The sequence below is a fragment of the Synchiropus splendidus genome, chromosome 3 (genome assembly GCF_027744825.2).
Source record: "Synchiropus splendidus isolate RoL2022-P1 chromosome 3, RoL_Sspl_1.0, whole genome shotgun sequence".
Taxonomy (NCBI): domain Eukaryota; kingdom Metazoa; phylum Chordata; class Actinopteri; order Syngnathiformes; family Callionymidae; genus Synchiropus; species Synchiropus splendidus.
The window spans coordinates 25,621,003-25,637,169 of NC_071336.1; the positions used below are offsets into that span (position 1 = coordinate 25,621,003).

The 16,167-nt window shown below is 40.6% G+C and overlaps 1 protein-coding gene and 1 long non-coding RNA gene across 4 annotated transcripts in view; one reads left to right on the plus strand and one right to left on the minus strand.

The window, feature by feature from the left end:
• The first annotated feature begins 1,969 nt into the window (after nucleotides 1-1,969).
• odad2 (outer dynein arm docking complex subunit 2) overlaps nucleotides 1,970-16,167 on the plus strand; it is a 45,167-nt gene continuing 30,969 nt past the window's right edge. For 2 of the 3 annotated variants that reach the window (XR_008414086.1, XM_053858350.1), the window contains exons 1-5: nucleotides 1,970-2,020; nucleotides 6,825-7,018; nucleotides 9,144-9,253; nucleotides 9,794-9,868; nucleotides 10,629-10,782. Coding sequence is in view for 2 of the 3 variants with exons in the window: in XM_053858350.1 (XP_053714325.1) it covers nucleotides 7,016-7,018; nucleotides 9,144-9,253; nucleotides 9,794-9,868; nucleotides 10,629-10,782 (342 nt within the window). In the remaining variant the exon portion in view is untranslated. The remainder of the gene's footprint in view (nucleotides 2,021-6,824; nucleotides 7,019-9,143; nucleotides 9,254-9,793; nucleotides 9,869-10,628; nucleotides 10,783-16,167) is intronic. The other variant, XM_053858352.1, reaches the window with a different exon arrangement.
• On the minus strand, nucleotides 2,781-6,703 carry LOC128755223 (uncharacterized). Its single transcript, XR_008414087.1, has 3 exons — nucleotides 6,646-6,703; nucleotides 5,024-5,091; nucleotides 2,781-3,726 (listed from the first exon to the last, which is right to left on the minus strand). It is a non-coding gene; the product is annotated as an uncharacterized LOC128755223 (long non-coding RNA).

A 16,167-nucleotide genomic window follows, 5' to 3' on the forward strand; every position in this document is an offset into this window, starting at 1 on the left:
CAAGTTGACGGTTATAGGTCTGAATCCAACTTGAAGCAACTCTTGGTTCGGGTCCTTGTTAAGTTTCCCTCTGGCACTCTGGTTTCCTCCTACTGTCTAAAAATACAGAGGTGAATGCCCTGAATGCCTAATAACCCCATGACCCTTAATGGCTGTAAGTGAAGGAAAATATATTTATTTTTTTCAATGATCTAACAAAATCATCGCAAATATGTTTTCAATTTCCTGCTAAATCAGCACTGTTCGATGACTTTCAGTGGACTGAAGAGACCAGCACTTATCTGACCTCAGAAAGGACGCGGACCTCCCCAGTCCAATCAGACGGTGCCGTTTCCACAGTGTGTTCTGGTCTTACTCTTCAGTGCTGTCAGGGTCCCATTAATCTGCTTTCTCTTTTTGCCTTTCTAATCTCTCATTTCTTGCTTCTCTCATTATTCTGTCCCTTCAGCTTTTATCGCCTTCAAAAACGAAGGGACTACTGAATGGTAATGGCCCAAAATGTTCAGGTTCTTACGTCTCTGAATCACTCCTTCTCTGTCTTTGTGGCATGTAAAGCGTGGCGCTCCTCAGTGACGGACGTTTGACCCCTTCTCCTATTCGTGCTGCATATGAAAACAAGGGCAGGAAAACATCAGATCACATGTCTGGATTAAATGAAATGAAAACAAAGGTGCAGGAGATGTGCCTTCTGACTCCCTAAAAAACCGGAACAGCGGTAATTCACCTCCTCATCAGCGCTCTGCCTCCTCACGCACAGAATGTGTGTGTTTAATCTGAGTGTTAATGGAGTGCTGTGGAGGTCAGAGGCATGGTGAGGCGATGTAATCATCACATAGGTCCCAGTGAGCTGCGATTCATCAGCGCTGCGATCCACAGCTGAAGCCAACCGTCGAGGAGCGAGCAGACGCCGCTCTTCTGTTTATTATTTTCTATTCAGCTTTGACTCTCTGAACATCTAAGAGCGAGCAGGTGCTTCTGGGAACATTGTGTATTTGTTTTAATTTGTGAAAAAGAGGGAGGGTTTCACTTCAATCCCGCAAAAGAGCTCAATTAGATTCTTAATGGGACACAGAGGTAGATGAATTAGTGGAATTGTGGTTTTGTGTCTTTCAAGTTTTTTCCTCTTTAACTACCGCTCCTTCTCTAAATGACGGCTGAGAACCTTATATTGTTTAATGTCCATGCATAACGCCAAGATTGATTTAGAATCGGATGCCACAACTTGTGCACATTGATTTCAACAGATAAATGTACTGAAATAGAAATATTTTATTGTAAATTGTATATATATATATATATATATATATATATATATATATATATATATATATATATATATATATATATATAAATATATATTTATAAAATAAATATATATTTTTTCCCTTTTTTTATCTGCATCATACAGTAGCTATTTACCTGAAACAAGGCTGAGCCAAAACGGATCATTATTGCTGCCATAAATTGCGGTATTAAAAGTTCAGTATTTACCTGTTTTCTGTTGTTCCTAATGGATCCTGACATTCACAACACTGCAGGGAAATGCATGGGAATTCACAGCACACTCTTCAGAGGAGTGATTGTAGACACATCTCACAGAGTGAATCTGAACTGCGTGAACCTCTCTAAACATAGACGCTGGTGAAATAAACTGGCAAATGTTTGTCTCCCACACGGTGCCAGACCAGTGGCCAGAGTGGAAGTGAACTCTGAAATACATGGATACGCAGTAGTTGTAACGGGTATGAATAAAGAACATTTCCCTTTGACCAGTTTTCTTACTGCAAAACCTAATGATGGTTTAGACTTATGAGTTTACATCCTCTTGCGACACAGAACTGCTGGTTTTTAACGCTTGTTAAACTCAAGCCTGCCAATGTTTTGAGTTTGCTAGTAGCCTTTTTGACTCATTGCAGATTCCGTCGTGTTTGACTGTAACTTAGCAACCCGGCCGCGCTCGAGCCGTTACCATGGACACCCCCGAAAGCTAACGTGTCGGCTCGTAGTTAGGAAAACCTCGGTAAGTTTGCCTTTTCACGCCACATGTTCCGTTATAAACAACTATAGGTCTGTTTCAGGCGATATTTTTTACCTGAGATTTGATAGTTAGATAGAGGTTAGTTGTGCGGAACGGCGTGGTTTAGGACGAGAGTTTAAAAGCAGAGTTAGCATCACAGACGCGTTGAACAGTGACGTGAGTCAAGTGTTCGGATGTTCATGATACTTGTTATTATTGGTGGATGGGTGCGCAGAAGTCGCTCCATATAAATACACAGACTTGTCTTTAATGAGTAAATTATGTAAATCTCCTAAAATTAAGAATAAAAAAAGTGGAATGCACATACTGTGTCGAGATTTCCACGTGAATAAGTGGCATAATTTGTTCACCATACTTCATTATTATTTACTTCAATGAGCCTTCCTGTGTTCATTTTACACGCTTTGTCCTTTGCATAAGAAATGAAGATTGGTACAGACAAATTAAAGTCATAGTTGTTGTTTTAATTTCTTGTAATGACTGCTAGTGTTCTAGTGTTGACACACATGTTTAAGGAGTAAGAGTGGTTCTTGAGTCAGTGTGATACACATCAGGTTTGTATTATCTCCATGTTACATTTTGGTTGCAAGAAAAGCTGGTGCCATTAACAGTAACACAGAATTTTCAAGGCATAAAAGAACATGCTGTGCCACCGCAAGCAGCATGTATGTCATTTAATCTGCCAGGCTCCACTACACTTCGACATTTATCAGTAATAGTTTTTGTGTTGTTTTAGCTGGTTTGTCGTGTGGTGCATGAAAGAAAAACACCATAAATATACATTCAGTTGCAAAGCTTTAAAAATCCATTTTCAGCATGAACGTTTTCAATGCTACCAGTGAACCCCTGCCGCTCCACTCATCGGGTATCGGTGAATGATCTTTTGTAATGTTCTCCGCTGTTTGTGTGAGCTCGCTGTTTTTTAAATTTCAGAATTGAATTTACGGAAAACTGTTTCATTCATGGAGGCAGGTCTATTTATTAAAGAAGCATAATATGATGAAAAGAGGGGAGTCTGAATCACATTCATCATGTCGTTTTTCAAGTTTTCTCAAAGCAATACAGAGTTGGGAAATATAACTAATGACTAGAGGCAATACATGTGGTGATAATAAATATCTGTCTCTACATTTGTTTGTGGGACAAAAATCCACGAACAGCCATTCAATATTCAGTGGTGCTACTAGTTTATCAATGTTCAGTTAAAGTATAAGTCAGACTGGCCAAGTTTTATAAGATTATAAAGTAGACCCTCGTGCATAACTTGGCATCAAATGTTGCCAGACCCAGTCAGCCTCCTCCACCTCAGCTTATCTTGTACAGTGCATCCTCCTCATGTTCCTATTTATCACGTCCACCAACCTGCTTGGTTGTTCTCCTTTTCTTTTTACCTCTCTACTCCATCTCAAACATCCTTTGCCAACATTCCCACAGTCTCTCCTCTCAAAAGAACTCAGGCTGAACTCCCCAACTCTGTGCCCAAACATCTCCGCATGAGCTTTCCATCTGATATGCTCTTGTGATGATGGTGTTGTTGCACTTATATTCCATGTGCTCTGTAGTGTATCACCCGGTGTAGAATCAGCCATAAAATAATGCCATGTTTTGAGCTGACTGCAATGTTCTATCCCAACATTCTCACAGAACTGCGGACGTCTGGTCAGATAAATACATGTTCCACGTGTTCCCTGAAAAGAAAAAAAAAAGTCTTAATAACTATCTAATGAATGGGCTTTACTGTATTGCACTCTAGTGTGTTTATGATGAAAAAAACGTGGTGGATGGTGGTAAGATAAGGGCAGCTCATTGATGTAGTGGAAAGTACTTGCCAAATACAGCTTGGATTGGCTTCGGCATCCTGTAAATATTATTACGTGGAAGAAAAGAAGCTATGGATAAAAGGCCTCAATAGTCCCTGTTAAACAATAGCCTCAGTCGTAATGAGCGCTGCACATCTGAGAGCGGACGCATTTAGTGTTTTCTTGGGGGTCGAGGAACTCCATCAGGCGAGTCAATAAACAAGCTATAATGAGGAAATGAATCAACATGTGCAGTAGTCACTCTCCTAAAACACACAAATGTTTCATTTCAAGTGGCTGCTGAATATCAGCGCAACAAGCTTCTTCTTCAGGATGAATGAGTCAATGTTTTATTCACTGTCACTGCATTTGAGCAAGGTGTTTTGAAACTCATCATTAGTTTCAAGCTTCTGACTTTTGATGAATCATATTTGCGTTTAATTCTCATTATAACAGAACTATTGAAGGGATACTGTACAGTCAGTCCTATTACATCTAGAAAGGCTGAGGCATTGACAGCTGTAGCAGAAGTTCAGCTTATAGAAACAGAGCTGAACGTGAACGCTGGCTGTTGTAGTGGCCAAGACTGGTTTTACCTTTCATATCAGTTGCTGCTGAAATTACTTTAATATATTTGAAGCGGTATCTAAATATTTGTTTGCAACGTGAGGCCCAATTATAATTCCAAATATTTTATTACACTTAAGCAAGTTCATAAGCTTTGGGAGTCAACTTTATATGACATACATTAAAGGGCTCTGTTTCGTATTGACGTTTAGCCAAACATGAAAGGCAACTTCAACGCAGAAAAAAACCCCTTTCAGACGTATTGTAATTGTCATGTGGACGTTTTCTAATGGTTGAAGCGCACCAGGCGTACGCTCGCCGTGACTTGGCGGTTGTAACTGAAGGGGGGTTAGTGCTGGCGGTGAGCTGCGTCTGTTATGTCAATGCAGGAATTGGCAAAGCAGGGTGATGACCTACTGCTTCACCATGCAAAAATGTGCCCCTTCAACATTTTCACCTACTTTCTTCCTCCTTGTATGGTGAACAGCCTTTATTAAGTTTAACAGAGAAGACTTGTTTTTCTTATTAACCAATTGTTTAATACTCAGTCTGCTCACATTTCCTCTGAAGTCAGACCTGGAATGGCGCTGAAGAACCTCCTGCATCACAAATAACTCACTCTGAATGTGTCTGCAATCATTCTGAAGTATGGATTTTGCTTCAGCAGCTTTCTCTCTGTTTCTTCACCTGGAAATGGTTCAGTCAAGGTAAAAAAAAAAAGTCAAAAACTCAATTGATGCAAATGAAACCTCAAATCGCAGCCATGTTTTTAACCCACTTAAGTGTTTAACATGGTTTTACACTTCCCCTCGGAGCCTTGCCTGGAGATACTTGCAGACTTGTGTTACAGCTGACATGTGGGTTGCATTATAATTGTGTTGGGGAGAAAAAAAAATAGATGAAACTCTTTTGTGTTTGTGGAAAAAAAAAATAAAATCTCAGCACGCCCAGGTACAGTGGGATCCAAACGTTTACCATCCATACATGAATCCCCTCAAACTTGATTTAAACCCGCGTGGGAGCGGTGAAGTGCGTCTTTGTCCTGCGAACAAGCTCCTTCTCTGTAAACCTCTGATTTGATCAATGACGCTGTGTGACTCACACGTGTAAACAGGCGCGGGATTGTGTAATCAGTGTCTGTTCTATTCCACGCTAGTGAGCTAGTGTCTGGTTGTCACTGTGCTGAAACATTTTTGATCCAACATCCAAACCCCCCCGCCGTCCCTCGCTTCCCCTGTTAGCACACGCCAAACACTTGCTGCACACACACTCGATGCCAGGCATCAAAAATACGTGTGATTTATTCGGTAGTGCGATTTCCTGCTTTGGTTATTTGACGTTATAACAAATCGCCTCTTTAATAGATTCCAGCTGCTCACATAAATCTGTTAATCATTTAAGAACACGCTCATTTTTTTTTCCCCCTCTCACTTGAAGTAATCTTTGTCGGAAAATGTGGCATCACCATCACAAGCTCATCAGTTCTTCAGACAGCTCGGCTCTTATTATCTTCTCATGTGTGGAAAGACAATTTGTACCATCTCTTTGAGAAAAAAAAAGGTGATTTCTAAAAGGCCTATTTTTGGTTTGTAGCTCCTTTGCCAAAACAAGATGGAAAGTGTCACAGCGTTTCCACTCAGGAGTTTGCTCTTTATTAGCAATAATGAAAGTAACAGAAATTGCAGATGTAAAACTAGTCATGACAATAACAATGCTCATATTTCTCCCTGACTTTTTCTGTAAGGTGTCTTATTAATAATTATTAATAAGAACTCAAAAGTGCTTTGATTGGAGCAGAGGTGCTCTACAGTGCCAACAACAACGTCTATGAACGTTTTTCAGTCAGTCGTCCTTTGATATTACGCTGCCTTTTACTAAATACAGTACATTACTCTCACTTACGCTGTTCTCTTCTGTGATCATATGTAGCTGTCGTCAGGATTAGTTCCATACACTGCCGATGGATCATAAACTATCTGGCTCACGCATGTAAAAAAAAAAAAAAAAGATATATCCTCGCTTTTATGTTTTATGAGTTCAGTGTGAAAAGTGATGTGTCAAGCCAGAACTGACCCAAAAATGATGGACAGCCGCTGTAAAAGGCGCACTAAGTCAGTGGGGGCAAAAATGACTGCCATCTTTTTTCTTTGCACATCAAGGGGAGCGTAAGTTGCTGTGTACTAACTAATGTACAACTTAAATAAATCTCAAACAATCCCCACAGTAAAATACAATACTCACCTGCAATACTCATTCTGTGTTGGAGCTCAATGGCGTCTTCGCCTCACTGCCCTTTGCTTATTGGCAGCACCGTATCTTGTCCGCTGGCTTTTATTTTGCTCTGCATGCCTTTGTTTGCTCATATTTTTGTCTGTGTCTTTGATTCATGTTGTCACCACTTTACTTATTGTTTGTCAAAGGTATTAAAAGTGGGAGGTGGCCAAAAAGCAAAAGCCTACCTGCTCTGCTGAATGGAGGAATCACCTGCTGCCCCAACCAAAAGGATATAAATAAATCCTCCGCAGTCGAGCAGTGAATGAAGATGAGAATACAAAGAAGACTTTGATTCTACTTCTATTTTCCAGTTCTTCAGCATCAGGGTAAAGACTTAATGGTGAGTTCTGAATCAGGTTTTTGGAGATTTGACTTGGCGTGTTGAAGCATAAATAAACAACAGTAGTAATTGTAGTAGTAGAGTGAAGAAATCTAAAACGGAAACATAAAACAAGCCTCATACTGTATACGGCACGTCTACATCAAGTATTCAAAGTGTCTTCGCTGTTCACAGACAAGAATCTTCCCACAGATACATGGGTCATGGTCATATCTCCTGCACTGCTGACTTGAAGATTACAGGCTCACATTTGAGACTAGCTTTTAAAGATGCGTTTGGAAAAATACCACCTAAATGTCTGACCTCCAATGTCAAATGTAAAAACATTGCAGTGGAATGATTTTTCTTTTCCCCAGTGGCGTGTCAAAGGATTTGGAGTGTTTGCTTCTGTGTTAGCACATGGACTTTGTCCATTACACATTCATTAGAATTAAAGAAGATTGGTTCACCTAATAAAACCGGCCCGTGGGTCTGTGGTTGGGTCAATTTACTTCTGTTTCCAATGACTCACTTTTGGTGTAATGAAAAACACTTTGGAAAAGACAGTCGTTGCACACCCTATTGAACTTCCTTTAAGTTCCACCCCCCTGACAATGTCGTTCCCTTCATGTTACGTGCAAATATGATGGCAGGTGCAAAGGTGAGTTGCAGGGTTTTTTTTTTTTAAGTCAGTTTGAGAAAGTGCCTTGACTCATTTTACTATCTAGAATGTGGATTTTGGAGGTTAGTATGAATTTAGGAGTATGTAGTATTGTTGGCTCTGTGGTAACCAATTCATTGACATTTCCATCAGTGATGTGTTTATGATGCTTCATGAAACAGTGTCCTCATTTTCTGAGCACAATAGGTGGCACTCTCAGTTTTAAAATGATGTGAGGTTTCATTGAAATGGTTATTCAAATCCAATGATGTTAGAGCAGAGAGTGCCATCTAATGGGCTCTGAAAATGAGGACACTGTTTCATGAAGCCTCATAAGCCAATCACTAGTTACCATAAGCCAGTAAAGTTGTTCAGTCTACTGAGGATCAAGGTGTCCTGGAAATCACCACAGACTTGGGCTCATGTATCAAACTCATGGCCTGAGGGCCAAAACCTACCCAAGAAGTAAGTTTAAGCAGTACCAGTAGTCTATACTAGATGAAAGTAGAAATCATCAATGTCAACAATTCATCTGAAAATTTAAAATGCAGATTGAGGGAATTTGTTGAGAGGAGATGAATGTTCATGAAGGAACACAAGTTGATGGTGAATGAGTTAATTTTTTTGTATTTTGACACCAGACACAGAGAAGTTTTATGATAAAATTAACCCCGAAAAAAGGAGACTGTTTGGTGCAACAGTGGCGGAGCTCCCAAACAACACTGTCTGATTTCCTGAATACAAGTAACATCCGACTTACGACCTGCACGACTTACGTCCACCCGTACTTATGACCACAGCCAGCAGGTGCTTATTTTATTTTATTTATTTTTTAAATGTCTGGCACCGCAGCACGTAGCAGCCCAGCATCAACAGTTATGGCGGCACAGTATCCCAGCATCTCACTGTTACACACAGCGATCTACCACTGCAGTAGTACCTATTTTGAATGGCATTCGACTTTCGTCCAATCTGAGTTACGACCGGTTGGTCGGAACTTATCCCGGTCGTAAGTCGGATGTTACTTGTACAAGTTATTATGGTCTGTAATTTGCACAGAAAGGGCCTTCATACTTATATGAATGAGTCATCCAAAATAGTTTTGACTTGAACATGTAAAAAAATTGTCACAAAAAAAAAAAAAAAAAAAAAAAAAAGATTCATTCATTCAAGGCTGTTATACTGTGTCATGATTTACATGTTGCTGAAACCATTGGGGGGGACCTTCGATCTCCTGTCCATCAACATTGGACGGAAAAGACCACTTGAGAGTAATCACTGTTTGACGCCTCTTAATATTGCCAATATAAAATATGCTCCTGCTCTTGTTTATATTTGCAGCGAAGCCGCTACAGTTGAACTTACCTATAAAGTAACACGTGTCCCAGCACGTGTTCAACACTTTTAAGTGTTGTATGAGTCGTTCAAATGTGAGTTGAAAAGTGCTTTTCCCTCACTTAATTCTTACCCTTTTCTTACCAACAGGATTTAAAACAAAAAGTTCTTGCTTCAGTGCCCCATAGCCAGAATGAAAAGAAACATGGCCGCAACACTGTAAACAAGCACAGGCTAAATGATGGGAGCTCAGCAAATGGGTATGTGATATTTCCCCTCCTGAAATATCATAAAGCCGCGGCGGGCTGCGCACAGCCAAAATCCTTTATGTCTGAGACATGAGCTTCAGATGACAGTGATGCTGAACCTCACACGCCCTCGCCACATGTGTTCAGTGCGCGCCTGCCAGCGAGAGATGGTTAGGAATATGGTTTATGAATCTTTGTGCAACTGCAAATATTCCTGATTACACAGTGATGGAAGCCAATAAATGCATTGGCGAGTGTGGAAACCGTTTCTGCTCAATTACAGACAGAAATCTTAGGAAAATTCTCCCCCCCCCCCCAAAAAAATCTATTGCATATGGTCTTTGATTGATAAATAGATCTAGCGTGGGCTGAGCGGTTGCAGCTGTACGTTGTGATAACTGTGCCCATTTGTGAGAGAGACTGGCTCCGGATGAAAGTCTCCGAACGCCGGCACAACTCTTGTCTCAAGCTGTTAGACAATGATCATGTTTGAAAAATAAGCATTTTCAAAATGGAGGAGGGCATAATGACTCTTGTTTTGTATCATTATAGCACAACAGGGCACAAGAAACCCAGTGTAGGTCCCGGCGCAAAGATGGAGCCCACAACCGGAGCCAAGAGCAAAGCGTAAGTGCCGTCAGTCTTACGACACCCACATTAATGTGATGGTTAAATACACGGACGAATAGTTTTTAATAGAAACATGCGGCCCTATCAGATGTTTTGCTCAACATTGTCAACTTTTTGTGTTGCTGCTTCTGGCAGCTGCAGCTCCACATCTGTCTCTGGAGGCTGCCAATTCACACAGACGTCGCCATTGATTCTCTTAATTCCCACCACTGTTTGGTGATAATGTGCTCAGTTGGTCTTCTGTAGGTCAAATAAAGACTCTGGGGGCATTTTACTCCGCTGGAGCGGTGGGCGCACGCCAGCCAGGACCGTCTACAACGCTGGCTACTTCATCAACCTCGTGCTCAGTGTTTATCACGGGCCTCTCTGGAAAACGTTTTCTCATGTCAGCGAATAATGAGCTCTCCTGGAAGTAGTATTTGTATGTAACTCGCGTCTCAATTTGGTAAAGTCGAGACAATTTCATCGTAATTGCAAGCTGCATTACTGTTTACATCGACGGCTTAAAACAATTCGATGCGTGATGACGACTTCAGTCTTCGTATGACAATTTTTCCAGCCATTCATCTCGTCTTGTTTGGATTCTGAAGTTCAAACACTTAACTTATCCGAGATGGTTTTCATTGTGCCGATCGAGATTGTTCACTTCTGACCAAAGGAAAGAACATGTCATGATTTTATCTGCCATTCTTTGACACTTTGAAGGGCAACAATCGGAGATTAAACCCTGATTTTGTTTTCTTTTGTTTCGTTTCAGGAAAACCGCAGCACGAAACACGCAGCAGGACAATTTCAGTGAAAGTTCGTCTGAGAGCACAGAGGAAGAGGAACAGCCAGAACGCAGTCCTCAGAACAACGCAGACTTGCCCACTGAGTACTGGCAGATCCAGAAACTGGTGAAACACCTTGAGGTCAGTGGACATTTTCTAATGAGTCATTTGTAATAACAACTGTAAGGTGATGTCACAATTATAATCAAAGCATATGAAGTGGATACATGACTTCAGCATTTATTTATTTAGACTGAGTTAAGCTCCACTTTTACCGTAGTACTTTAATACTCTTCAAGCTGACTCCTGATCTCGCAATGTGGCGAGTCAAGTTTTCTTGGCGATGACTTCGAGTTCTAGTCTGCTTTGCCAGATTCATCATTTGTGCCAACATGACCAGAACATCTACTTTCAAAACTCTTGTCCAGAACTTGGATTTCTGTGATGATGATTAGACAATTGTGACGGCTGGATGACTGGATCAGAGCATCTCCAAAGCAGAAGCTCCTGCACGCTGCGTACACTGGCCAGAAGTGGCCCAAAGAGCTGAACCACACGCTGCTGGCTGATGTGGTCAGATTCAACCGAGATACTGTGTAGGAAACTTTGAATTGCTGTACAGTAGATCTGAAAACCGAATGCTCATCCTGAGAGAAAGATGTCAGGGGGCAGGGAGGGTCATAATATTCTCTCACTTTATTCTTTTGAGGCTTCAACTGAGATTAACCCAGACATTATTTAAAACCAACTGTGTGTGGCCCTGTTTCTTAGCAAAATAACCTTTACAGTTCTGGCTATATTTCAATGAAATTGTCAGTGAATCTTGTTGGTGGGACAAGGGACAGATGATTAATAATAATGATAATAATGATAATGGCTCAGATTTATATTGCTTTTGAAGACCCCCAAAGCACTTTACCGTCACCATTATCCATTCATACCTCAGTCATAGCGCCGGTGGTAACCTACTTCTGTAGCCACAGCAGCCCTGGAGCAATTCCTATTACATCTTAGTGGCAATCTGGAGTTCCATCTGGATCCTGGACAGTTTTTACGGGTTCGGCCTGTGACTTGTATGAGTGCCCCGTTCAGAAAAAGTTTAGAAAACCCTGCTTGAAATCGATTCACTAAAAAAAAAAAAAAAATCTATGCGACTGTGTGTGTTTTCACTCTGTTGACAATGGGACGATTACTGGAGCCTCAACACCTGAGGAATTCTACTAACCTTGCATCACTTGTGGTCGAGTGGTTAAGGTTCAGCCCATTCACTACTGTGACTCGGGTTGAAAACCTTGGACTGACCCTCCTATCTTAGAATACCAGTTTTGTATTTACACCTCTGCCAACCTTTGAGTGGTGGAGGTATTTAGTCAGTTGTGTTGGTTCGTTTGAAAACTGAATGAGAATGTTTTTTTTTTTAGTTAGATTTGGATTTTTTGAAGGTTGTATCATTTACTTGTATGGCTTCGCTGTTGTACACACTCTACTCTCAGCAACTATTGTGTGTGTGTGAATGCGTATGTGTGTGTACCTGATTGAACCACACTTGTGGAGACCAATTCTTGACAAAACACTATCCTTGTGAGGACCTCATGACAATGTGGGGACCCTTTTGCTGGACCCCACAAATCCAAGCCTCAATTTGAGGATGAAGACATCAAAATAACTGGGTCATTATATGACTGGTTAAGACTCATGGTTAATGTTAGTTGTTTGTTGTTGTTGTTTGTCCCCACTAAGATAGACATACAATAATGTGTGTGTGTTTTGCATCACTACTGCCACCTTCAAATCATTCATTCAAAGAAATCGGAAAAAAAACAGAAAAAAAAAACATATTTTGTTTGTTTGTTGATTGTATTTTTTTCAGTTTTTGATAGAGTTGATTTATTGCAGTTATTTGTTTCTAAATTCATGTTTGGTTTCTGGTTGTTTTAACCGGAGCTGGTCATGTGACCGGATGTGCCAGTTAGGAAGAATGAAAAACAATAAGGGGAAAAGTTAATAGGTTATTGGCTACATCATACACCTGAATAAAGGTGAGGAATAAGTGAACCATCAGCGTTCAGTCTTTAGTACGTCACCCCAAGTCACATTCAAAGCGACACGTTGTTGGAAGATTCCTCTTGAAGTGGTTGGCTTGGCCCATGGATTCCTTGTTTCTGACACGGGCCTGCCGGGGTTGTTAATGTGAGCCAAGGCAGAAAGGAAAGAGCTGTTAGACAGCAGCAGCTGTAAGCAGTGTTTGCCCACACCGCAGAGGCATATAAATGAAGCGTGCCTGTGATAGTTCTGACAGGGCATATGGGGAATATTAATCTGTCAAAACATGCAGGGAAAGGAAAAGAGGACATAACAGCAATGACCCAGACTGGCTGGGAATACCTCTGACCACTCAACTTTGGAGATTACCCGCCTCACACAGTGGATCTTATGATCTTTTTATCTGGTCTGCCTCATTTTGACACGATATATAGGAGGAGGCATCAGGCACTTCGCTTAGAAGGAAATCTGTTGCTGCTACTCTCTGGACTGTCTACAGCCTTTTTCATCAGCAGTGAATGAAGCATTTTGTTCTGAGACACTTTTTACTTTAGTTAGTAAAAGTTCAGTTAGTAGTAGTTAGTTGTAGCGAGTACATTGGTAGGAAGATGTTGAGGTTGGAACTTCCAGGCAGAAGGTGGAGAGAAAGGCCAAAGAGGAGATTGATGGAGGTGGTGAAGGAGGACATGAGGTTTGTAGGTTTGAGAGAAGAGGAAGCAGAGGACAGGGGGAGATGGAGGAAGACGATCCGCTCTGGTGACCCCTGAAGGGAGAAGCCGAAAGGAAAAGAAGAAGACACTTTTCACTTTAGTTCAGTTTGGTACAAGTTTGACCTAAATTCTGCAAGTTTGTGCCAAGTTCTGAAGAATCTAGCTGGGAGATTAGTGCCTCCAAATCTGGGTTGTGATTGTGAAACTCATCCAACAAGCTCAGTATATTGTGATCGCAAGTTACAGTGAAGTAAGTAAGATGCCACACCTGGAGAACAAAACCTCCAGTGTGTTCTGAACGGTCGCTAGATGATGGAGGGTGGTGTTGTAAGAGCTGCGCAAGGAGGATATAGCCTGAGTTTCCATTGCTTCCAATGTTCATGGTTGCCAAAACATATTCATTAATTACACATCCAGTTGAAATGAGGTTCCCCTTGGAAGAAAGTGGGCTTTGGAATACGACTAATGATGGTCAGAGTGCAGCTCCTCAATTGTCGAGGGAGTTTAGATAAAAATGATACAGATGGATGTCAGTTACTGATAGCAGTGCTGCCGACTTATCCACCTTATCAAACCCAGACATACTTCTAAATTCTTACTTTGTAAGTAACATTTAATGTTCATCAGCAACTCCAGATATTTTGTTGAACTTACTCTATAGCGCACAGGGCAAAGGTTTCTGGGAAAATGAAGAGAGTGTGTGGGATGAGCCACTTTACAAGCGTCTTCTCTTTTGAGTGTGATGCAAGGCTGCACTAACTAACATGCTCCGACTCTCTATCTGGCTGGAAACCACACGGCTCTGTTATTTATGGTGTTGGTCCAGTAGTCATTTTATAATATCATTACCATCAGACGCTGAAACTTTACAGCGAGCCAAGTTAAATATCTGTTTTGTTTTAGAAGGCGATTCTGTCCCTCATCGTTGCCTTCACAGACAGTGGTTCAGTACCTGAGAGAGATTCATAAATTGACCCACGGATGGTGTGTTTAGTGTTTTTTTATTCTATTGGTGTTGGATTGTTTGCTTGGTGCTGCGATATGTTTCTTTTCATGCCTATGTGGCTTGAAGTCTCTGCCCTGAAAATGGTTACTTTGGCTCCACGTCCGTGGTATGGCTTCATTTTGGACGTGGATTTTATGCACCGTAGTTAGACAATATGCCCAGTGAAGCTTTAATCACAAAACCACCGTTTTATTGTCCATTCTAAATCATGTCATGGTTGGATTATTTATTATTTTACTGTTGAGTCTAATACTGAAATTCAAATGTGAATTTCTTTGGGCCATTTGTTGCAAGAACATCATTGTAACTGGGAACTCGTGAAGCTTCTCCCCCTGTTGGCCAGTGCCAGTAGTGCTTCTCCTCTCCTTTGAAATCCACCGCTAATAACTTGCATTAATGCCAATTCAGGCCTCAATAAAATGGCAAGCAAAAAAGAAAGCCAACAACAGATCATGCTTTCAGCACAATTTCATTTTGTTTAAAAAAAAAAGCATTGAGTGTAATTACTTGTGCGGTATAATGTGTTTGTGTTCTTACAAAAATACTTGTATCACATCATTTCACTTTCTCAACACTTTTTCAACTTGCAACTCGGAATGATATACCTGATGCATTTGATCTTGTAATAGAAGTAATATGAGGGTTTACATGATAGGTCATAGATCGGACAACGAACAACCAACAGTAGTCCTTTTGATCCGTCCTTAGATTCTCTCTCATTATACAGCAGCAGCTTTTCATCTTTTCTTTTGAATTTAAGAACTATAGAAAACTACCTTCTATCATATTTCAGACCTATGTAATTACAATGCCCAAGGTTAATTACAAAAACACTCAGAATCAAGGAGATATATTGTTGGCGATGTCAACATGAATAACATGACTATTAATGACGTCCTGCAAACTTTTAACTTGTGAAACTTGGGTGGAACTTTTCCATTAAACACTGATATAAGTGACTTAATTCCTAAAAATAAACAACGCACTACACTCCCCTTTGTTTTACACTATACAGTACTACTTTATGTTATATTGTATTAGTTAAAAATCTCAGCAAGAGCAGCTTTAACCGCATTAAACCTCTAAACCATTAAAGCAAGACTGAGATCAAAAGTCCATCTCTTTCTTTCTCAAATGAGAGATGTGAAATCAGTTGACGTCGCTTTTTTCCACTACTTGGCTAATGCAGTATTGCAGCACCAGAGAAGAGTTTTGAAGCTGGAGCGCTCTCCACCTCCAATAAGAGGCTACCCTGTGTTATCTAGGTTGAGTTTCTGTTGCCATGAGATGTCAGACCCATGAGCACATGTTGCTACTAGACAAAAGATGAGGATAGCTCCCCAAAATACTGTACTGATATGTATACTGATTCCAAGGTTCATGCACAAAGAGCCAAGAACTGAACTTTGAGGGACCAATGTTTTAGCATTTACAACCTATTTCCAATCTTTTCTTTACTCATTCATTTCTTTCATGCAAATGTTTCGTAATAATACCAAATTATTTCAGTCTCTTGTGAGAATTTAGTTTTTTGTTGCTTTTATTTAGTAATGTTATGCCAGTCCATCAACCACAATAGTCCACAAAACGTCAGTTCACTGGTCAACAGTTGCAAGTCATCTGACTTGGTGTCTATTCAGTGGCTGAAAGAAATCTTTTATTCCGCATTTGATATAATTTATGATAATAACATCAAAGAAGTAGATGATTCAATCCCCACCACCGCAGATATAAAACTGTTTTTAATGTCTTCCATATCGCGCGTCT